This window comes from Hylobates moloch, unplaced genomic scaffold (genome assembly GCF_009828535.3).
Source record: "Hylobates moloch isolate HMO894 unplaced genomic scaffold, HMol_V3 SCAFFOLD_20, whole genome shotgun sequence".
Classification (NCBI taxonomy): domain Eukaryota; kingdom Metazoa; phylum Chordata; class Mammalia; order Primates; family Hylobatidae; genus Hylobates; species Hylobates moloch.
In genome coordinates, this window is record NW_026652295.1 from 4,696,854 (window position 1) to 4,706,159 (window position 9,306).

The 9,306-nt window shown below is 49.3% G+C and overlaps 1 protein-coding gene across 1 annotated transcript; it reads left to right on the forward strand.

Annotated features, from left to right (window-relative positions):
- The first annotated feature begins 202 nt into the window (after positions 1-202).
- Positions 203-4,328, forward strand: PPP1R3G (protein phosphatase 1 regulatory subunit 3G). The gene has a single exon (XM_032141497.2). The coding sequence runs from the start codon at positions 332-334 to the stop codon at positions 1,406-1,408; it is 1,077 nt and encodes a 358-aa protein (XP_031997388.1). The 5' UTR covers positions 203-331; the 3' UTR covers positions 1,409-4,328.
- Positions 4,329-9,306: the final 4,978 nt, after the last annotated feature.

Sequence of the window (9,306 nt, forward strand, 5' to 3'; positions counted from 1 at the left end):
GAGCACTCGGGAACACGGCTTCCAGGTGTCTCAGCGGCCGCGCCTCCCCGCCCCCGGCCCTCCCCCGTCGCGGGCAGGTTCAACCGGGAGGCGGCGTGACCCCGGAGCCGGCCCCAGGCCCGCATCCTCCTCCCACTTCGCCCTGGGCAGCCGCAGCTAAAAGCCGGAGGCTCCAAAGTGGAACTGCGTTGTCTTGTCGAGCCTGAGGCGACTCGCCTCGGGGAGGGCGAGCCTGAACTGCAGCCCTGCGCTCCTTCCACGGCCCGAGGAGTGAGCTAAGTCTCCAGAGGGGCCCAGTTCGGCCCGAGCAAGTCCAGGGGCGAACGGCGTCATGGAGCCGATGGGGGCGCGGCTAAGTTTGGAGGCGCAGGGACCAGCGCCCTTCCGAGAGACCCCGCCGGCCGAGGAGCTGCCCGCCCCGGTGGTCCTCTGTGTGCAGGGTGGCGGCGACGGCGGTGGCACTTCGGAGACCCCGAGTCCTGACGCTCAGCTAGGGGATAGGCCCTTGTCCCCGAAGGAAGAGGCCGCCCCCCGGGAGCAGGGGGAGCTGCTGGAATGCCGCCGCCGCTGCCGCGCGCGCTCCTTTTCCTTGCCCGCCGACCCCATCCTGCAGGCGGCCAAGTTCCTGCAGCAGCAGCAGCAACAGGCGGTGGCCCTGGGCGGCGAGGGGGCGGAGGACGCGCCGCTCGGCCCGGGCGGCTGCTGCGCCAAGTGCAAGAAGCGGGTGCAGTTCGCGGACACGCTGGGGCTGAGCCTGGCCAGCGTGAAGCACTTCAGCGAGGCGGAGGAGCCGCAGGTGCCGCCCGCCGTGCTCTCGCGCCTCCGAAGCTTCCCTATGCGTGCCGAGGACCTGGAGCAGCTCGGGGGGCTGCTGGCCGCGGCGGCAGTGGCCGCGCCCCTCTCAGCGCCGCCTTCCCGGCTCCGGCCGCTCTTCCAGCTCCCGGGGCCGAGCGCCGCGGCCGAGCGCCTGCAGCGGCAGCGCGTGTGCCTGGAGCGCGTGCAGTGCTCGACGGCCTGGGGCGCGGAGGTGAAGGGCTCCGGCCGGGTGCTCAGCTGCCCTGGGCCCAGGGCCGTGACCGTGCGCTACACCTTTACCGAGTGGCGTTCCTTCCTGGACGTGCCGGCTGAGCTGCAGCCCGAGCCGCTGGAGCCAAGGCAGCCAGAGGCACAGTCCGGGGCCTCCGAGCCAGAGTCCGGGGATGCCAAGAAAGAGCCAGGCGCCGAGTGCTTCCACTTCTCGCTGTGCCTGCCCCCGGGCCTGCAGCCTGAGGACGAAGAGGAAGCCGAGGCGCGCGGCGTCGCGGTCCACTTCGCTGTCTGCTACCGCTGCGCGCAGGGCGAGTACTGGGACAACAACGCGGGCGCCAACTACACGCTGCGCTACGCGCGCCCTGCGGACGCGCTCTGAGCCTGGAGAGTTTCGAAGAGCGGTGGGGCGGGGTTGATTAGCACGTGGAGCTCGGGCTGCCGCCTCAAGGGACTTGCCGGGACGCTTTGCTGAGCATGGCGAATCCGGCGTGAGGGGCGCGTGGAGGAAAAGGAGGGAGCCGTTGAACCGTCCACTCGCACCCCAGCAGACAAATGAGTGAGCTTAGAGAGCCCGGACAATGCTCCGAAAGCCTCTGACCTCAGTCTTCTCGTCCGTTTGACCTTCCTACAAGGCCTCTAGAATTCCCAGCCTGCGTCAGAATAGGAAGCAACTTCCAAGGCCCGGAGCAGCTGCCTCCAAGAAAAAGGCTCCCAACTCCATGGGCCCATATGGTTGTAAGGCCTTGGGATTGGTTTTTAACTGTAAATATCATATTTTAGCCCTTACGGCTTGCTGGAGACCCCTAGGGAAAGAACAAAGCGTCCTGCCACCGTGCACCAGAGGAAGGTGCCACGGACTGTAGGTGCACGCGTGGGACTTCTACACCCCAACCTATTTCTCAGAGAAAACCCGGTCGGGGCTGGGCCAGGCCATTCTTTTCTTTTGGCTGAGATGTGGGAAATGTTTGCCCAGACTTGACGTTGTTTATTGTGCGACATCGTGTACAAATGTCCTTTATAAAAGTAAAGGCCACTGCACCCCCTTTTACGCTGTACTCTGAATTTTGGCTTTCGTGCGTTTGGGGAGACATTGGCAGTCCGCCGATCTTTGTCAGCTGATGATGTGCGCACTTTAACAATCGTTAAACAACAGCCTACAAATTCCTCCCCGTCATTCCTTCCTCTCTACTGCGAAAGGGCCCAAACTTCCCATGTGCTTTAAAATGTTCTGTAGAAAGTGTTCTGTCCCCCTCCGAATTAAGACGTTTGGTGAATTGAAATGCCAGTCCTCGGGCAGGCCTTGGCTGTGATCTGCCAGAGCCGGGCACGCACGCCCCAGCGCCCTTTGTGTAGACAGAGCGCACTGTTATGAGACCTGCCGGGCCATTAGCAGTCAGAGAAGCTGGGCCCTTTTAGTCGCTGGACTGCGAGCGCAGGGGATGGGGGATGGGAAGGTGGCTTTCTGTTCCCCTCAGAGCCACAGTGGGGAGTGGCGACTTGATGGAAGAGGAAGCATGCCCAGGGAGTCAGTGCTGCGCAGACGCAGATGGCCACCTTTGCAGGCCCGTGGGGTGGGGTATGGACGGCCTTGGTCGCTGTGCTGGCTGTGGATGCCAAGATGATGTGGCCCTCTGTGCATGGGTGGGCAGGAGGGCATCCCGAGTAAGGTCTGTCACCCCTTGACTCTGCCTTAGTGATTTCCTTTTTTTTAGTCTTCCCATTTTCCAGCACATGGCGAGTACAATCAGTGGTTTTAGGAATGGTAGTCTCTAAGGAGGGACAGTTTCACTGTTGCTTGATAGAACAGGGCTGGACATACATACATTTGGCCCATGGGCCAAATTTGGCACATAGCTTATTCTTGTAGGGCCTGTGACCTAAGAATAGTTTTTACATTTTTATTTTTAATTTAATTTTTTTATTATTATTATTTTCGAGATGGAGTTTCACTCTTGTCGTCCAGGCTGGAGTGCAATGGTGCGATCTTGGCTCATTGCAACCTCTGCCTCCCAGATTCAAGCGGTTCTCCTGCCTCAGCCTCCGGAGTAGCTGGGATTACAGGCATCTGCCACCACACCTGGCTAATTTTTGTATTTTTGGTAGAGACAGGGTTTCACCATGTTGGCCAGGCTAGTCTTGAACTCCTGACCTCAGGTGATCCACCCGCCTAGGCCTCCCAAAGTGCTAGGATAATAGGCGTGAGCCACCTCACCTGGCCTTACATTTTTAAATTGTTGAAAAAAATTCAAAAGAAAGTACTATTTGGTGGCACATGAGAATTATATAAAATACATATTTCAGTGTTCACAAATCAGGTTTTACTGGAACACAGCCATGCACACTCGTTTCTGTCTTCTCTGTGCTGCTTCCATGCTACCGCAGCAGAGTGGAGTAGACACAGCAGAGACCAGATGGCAAAGTGTAAAATATTTACGTCTAGCCCTTTTACAGAAGGCTTGCCAACCCCTGCTCTAGAGAAGTAGTGTTTTTTAAACATTATATGCTGAGAATTATAGTTAATAAAGCATTTAGACTTTAGTGAGCTTTTGCCACTTGAAATAACCCCCTTTGGGTAAAGGTAAAACTTTATATGACTCTCAGTAAGCTTGTTTAGAATAAACAGGAAAATGTGAAAAGTGCAGTTATTATTGTGTCAGATAGGGGAATCTACCTGTTGCCTTCTTTCACCTAAAAAAATAATAACACATCAGTGCAAATGAAATATAGCACCTGTTTGAATTAACTTCAAACTACAAAACTGTCAGATATTTCTGTGCTTCAGAATGTGGCATCTTTACACAATAGAAGTATCAGTTTGAACTTTGGGTTGGAGATATCCCTTTGACTATGGCAGTGTTTCCCAAAGTAAACTGATCATAGGAAAAAAATAATTTATTGACAGCAAGCCATCAGGAGTTAACATATTACAATTTAGACTTTTAAAAATGGTCAATGGTCACATCGATGAAGTAATGAATACTTAATTCATTTATGCTTATAAAAACTTTATGACTAAAAATAAATGATAAAATGAAGCAATTTTTCTGTTACTAAATATAAAAGCAATCAAGCCTTCTGATGCATCATCAGGTAATCTTGGTCTGGTATACCATTTCTTAAAAGTACATTATTGCATAACCGTATTTTTCCTATATATTTTTAAATACATTAATTTTTAAGATATTGACAGTATACATATGCTATAACATTGTTTGAAAATGCTTGTTTATGGGGCAATAAAGCAACATTTTGGATTGTTTTGAATTACTTAAAATTAAATGAGGAGCCCAATATAATGAGCTCAGAGATCATCTTGTCTAGTATCCTTTAAAATGGTAACCCATTAAATCTAGACTCAAACAAGAGAAACAGATTTTTAGTGGTATGTACAGAAGACTTTCTATTCTGTCATAACACCATTATTGATTTTCAAAACTATATTTTAAAGTTCAAATGATTCATCTGAAAAGGAATTATTTCATAATATAATGAGCATCCAGTGTGGCTGCTAGGAAAGGAAACCTAGTTTTGCTCTCCTCCCAGTCTCAGACTAGCGCGTCAAATATTCATAATTTGGTAAAATATTTTAAACAGCCCAGTATTTCACCAATGCGTGTAGCCTTTCCAAAGCATTAGCACTGGCAATCTTTTGAATGTCAATTTTATTTTATAAAAGTGCCAACTTCTCATTGTAGACTAATAGCAAACATTATGTAGTGAAATGTAAAGGTAATAAAAATAGGTTTTCTTTGTTTTTGAAGTTATTTCAAAGGAAAGGGCAATACGATCAGAGTGAGGAAGTATTTAAGAGTGTATTTCCTCAAAGGAACACACACACACACACACACACCCCACACACCACACCACAAAATTCCTGCAATGCAGTCAGTGCTTTTTTGCAGCAATATTTGCTTCAACTTGAGGAAGTGAAGGTCGTTCTCCTTAAAAATGCAGTAACTTTAACACGTTCCCTAGCACTAGTGATAAAAACGAAGTTCTCAGCTGAGTTAATGACCTCCACAGAGAGGGAGTCTAGCTTCTTCCTTCTTGGCAAGTGTGTCCATGGATCACTGGGTGAGGGAATGTTGGACGAAATGTGTCCCTCTCCAGAGCTCCAGAAGCATGGGCTGAGAATGTGGCAGTTTGTATGAAACAGTCTTCTCCCTGGGAACCTTCCGGTTTATGAAGCAAGGTGGTCAGCCGATTCCAAGACTTAACTAGGGAGGGTAGGATCCTGCTCCAGGAAGTGTACGGTGGACTCCGGAAGCCCACTGAGCTCTGGGGACACCGGAAGTCTCTGTCCAGGGCAGCAAGAGCCACGGCTCAGGCAGCCTTTCAGGAGCAACTGGGAATGGGGGTAGTTGCTGTTATCCGCCAACCTCAGCTGTAGGGGCAGGGGATTTTCTCCTCTCAGGTGTGCGGTGGGCTTTCCGTTCTGACCGTCCCCTCACGCAGCGTCCTTTCTTCTGCCTTGACCCCGGGGGGTGAGGGCTTCCCTGGAACTCTGCGGCTCTTGAGCCTGTCCACAAGGAGCGCGCCCACAGCCTTCCTGCTCAGTTCATTTTAGGAGCATTAGTGCTGGACTCTTCATACATCATTTCACAGGTTTCCATAGTTCAGCTTTCCAGCACAACGCTTTCTATTTTAGTAGGCTGAGATCTTTCATTCCCCGACTCAGTTGTGTGTTTCTTTGGAGCACTGTGGCTTGGAGCCTTGTGGGGCAGAGTGATTGGTGCCATGTGTTCTTTATCAGGAGAGTAAGGAACAGCCCTAGGGAGGAAATGTGATTTTTTTTTTTTTAATGGCATCATGGAACTGAACCAAACGTGCATTTTTGGCTCACACCATAGGACCCAGGTTTGTAGATTAAAAGAATATGCTGTGACTTTGGAAACTTAACTGGCAACACGGATCGTGAGCTATTTGCAGTCCAGCGTTTGTCCAGCCGGTCACCAAGATGCCGGGACCCGATGGACTCCTGGAATCAGGGATGTGCTGCCTGAAGTCACTAAGGCGAGGGGCTGGGAACAGCTGACAACCCGGGCTCATTGCAGTGTCCGGGCCTCCCCTCCTATAGAGTGGTCCTGGCTGTCTTGTGTGTAAGTGGGCAGGTGCTTGGAAACCTGGGACACACTGTTTTTTGCTTCTAGACCACAAAATAGACACCTTCCACCCTGTGATCTGTTGTGTTCCTCTTTGGACTCCCTTTAGCTGATCAGGGAGGTGACATCAGAACGCAGCGGTCACTGATTCTTAAATCCTTCAAGGTCTGATTGTCAGAGTGCTAAATACCGTGACTTCAGGTGCATTCAGATTTCAACTCTTTTGAATCTTTTTGGTAGACACTGCATTTGCTTTTTGTGAATTTAGTTCTTTGACTTTGGTTGACTGTGAACAGGAAAATTTTGGAAAGAACAGAGGCACATGTCAGCTAAATGAAGATGTTTGAGATGGCAAAGATCGAGGGCTTCCTTTTAAGATTTGCTGGTGAGATTTTCCTGCTGAGTTGGGTACTAGAGGAATCAAACAGGTGAGATCAAGGGAATAGTAAAAGACTATTTAAGTAAGTCATGAGTTCAGAGCAAGTTCAACCAGAAACTCCACATTTATACAAACCACACATATACATACGCAAACTTTTCTGGTAAGGCAAAGCCATTTTCAAGTGACTTATATGACATTTAAGGAAATTGGGCTGGTATAATTTCTCCCATTGTAGTTACTCCTCCCATTCCCATCGTTGTCATTGGTCAAGTCCTGTTCTTTGAAACTTGTTACTTGAGGTCATTTCCCACAGAGTCAACAGCATCCTAACATAGCTGGAAATAGGAAATTCAGTCTGAAAATCTGGATGAATTAGGAGTGGGGCAGACAGATTTCGTGAACTAAGCTTGAAGCATTTCATCTTTAAGTTGAAAATTTCATGAACACATCCTGCAGATGGTTTTTCTACAAGTAGCTACTCTTGGGTCAGGTTGAGGAAGCGTCCACTCTGGCAGATGAGAATTTTATGTTCCTGGGAAACTAACAGCCCTTAAAGGGATCGCCTCGCTGTGCTCTCTGAGGATGTGCGGTTTCAGCTCCTCCCTTGACAGCTTTGGATAAAGAACCCTTGTCAGCAGGAGGTTGTTCTGGTGCAGGTGAGGCAGCACCTTTTTAAACCTTTAGTAGGTGAAAAGAGCTCACTATTTCGCAGAAAATTTTTCTTCCCATAGGTTTTACATTATTTTTAAAAAATGGCTGGGTGTGGTGGCTCACGCCTGTAATCCCAGCACTTTGGGAGGCTGAGGCGGGCGGATCATGAGGTCAGGAGTTCGAGAACAGCTTGGCCAATATGGTGAAACTCCGTCTCTACTAAAAACACGAAAAAAAAAATTAGCTGGGCGTGGTGGTGCACACCTGTAGTCCCAGCTACCAGGGAGGCTGAGGCAGAACAATCCCTTGAACCCGGGAAGCGGAGGTTGCAGTGAGCCGAGATCGTGCCACTGCACTCTGGCCTGGGCGACAGAGGGAGACTCCGTCTCAAAAAAAACGCAGTGAGTTTATGTTCAGAACCACTGTAAGTAGGTTGAGGCATTCTGTTTGCGTTCCTTTCAGTCTGGTGAAGCAGCAGTCATGTTTATGTGCACAGACTTCAGGCATTTTTTTTTTTAATTGCATTTTTCAACCAGCAAACCCAGAGCCCCTGTGACGCTCGGATCACCATTAGGTGTAGAACCTAAGATTAGTAAGTTTCTATTTGCTGCATTAGGATTGTAAAAGCATAGATCTAACTGGCTGTGAAGGTCCCCACGAGATCGGTGAATATACTTGGATATTAAATTGCAGACAAGTGTTAACAATGAAACACACAATATGTTCTTTGGAAATAAAATAACTTAGTACACATTTAGAAAGGTCTGTGAGTCCCCCACCCACAACCCCTCCCAAAAAACCCCACCTGAACTAGATGTTGCTTTTGTAACCAGAATCCTGAGTTATTTTGGATTGTGCTGTTTACCAAAGTAACTAAAGATGAATTTATGTATTGGTGCAATGAGCCCTGGAAGACGTTTTTTTCTTTTTTTCTGGCAGAGGAAACGATGCCTTTGAGATGTATTGTAAAAATATTAAGTTATGAGGCCAGGGGCTGTCCCTGCCTGGCATGACCCACCACTATCTAGAGCATGTGACAGTGGAGGGGGATGGAACGCCTGCCTTGGGGCACCAAGCCCAGGCTGTGGCTTGTCCTCCCTGGCCTCTGCAGACTCTGGCCTGGGCAGAAGTGCCCGGATGGCTGCTTCAAAGTCAAAGGCAGAGTTTTCTGAGCCTCCACTTTAGACTGCCATGTCCAGTTGGTTCAGAAAATCTTACAAAATGAGTCTGGTATATCCAGCTATAATTTGTCACTTTACAAAAAAACTTTTTAAAAGGAGTCTGTACTATCTGGTTAGATTTGTTAGATCCAAGGGTTTCTATAATAATTCGGCCCCATTCTCTGCAGACACACGCATGAGAGGCAGTGGTGGATGCCTGTGGTCCATTAACCATTATGTGATAGCAGAGGTTTGGGATTGTAGGGCAAGGGAGACCCAATTTCATGTGCAATGGCTTCCTTGTGAGTAATAGTCCATCGACCACCATTGTAATATCACTGAAATGTCCAAGTCATTTCTTCAGGGTCTGAAAATGCAATGTAGCCTGGCCAGGTGTGTGTCTGGAGTCCCTGAGTTTTCTAGGGATGCTGCCTGTACAGGCTCCTGACTTGCCAGTGGGCCTGATGAGGCCCCCAACCCCAACTGGGGTGGTTCTTGGGACTTGGGCCAAAGTGTCTGACTTAACTGAAACCAGACAGGGCTGAGTGCTCCTTTATCAGCTACACAGCAGTGGCAAGAATGAGCCACTATTGTGGACGGAGTATTTTAATGTGGTTACGTGGAATTTTATACAGTTCCTTCTAGTAATGTGAAAGAAAAAAACCTCATTTACCTCTGTTTTTAAGATTTGCTTGAGGCTAGGTGCAGTGGCTCATGCCTGTAACCCCAGCACTTTGGGAGGCTGAGGCAGGAGGTTCATTTGAGGCCAGGAGTTCAAGCCAAGCCTGGAGAACAAAGCAAGAACTCATCTCTATAAAAATTTTAAAAAAATTAGCCAGGCGTGATGGCACACACCTGTAGTCCAAGCTACTCAGGAGACTTAGGTGGGAGGATCGCTTGAGCCAAGGAGTTTGAGGCTGCAGTGAACTAGGATGGCACCACTGGACTCCAGCCTGGATGATAGAGTGAGATCCTGTTTCTT

Bases quoted from the DNA above. Each gene is read 5' to 3' on its own strand.
- PPP1R3G (XM_032141497.2), top strand. From the start codon at position 332: ATGGAGCCGATGGGGGCGCGGCTAAGTTTGGAGGCGCAGGGACCAGCG.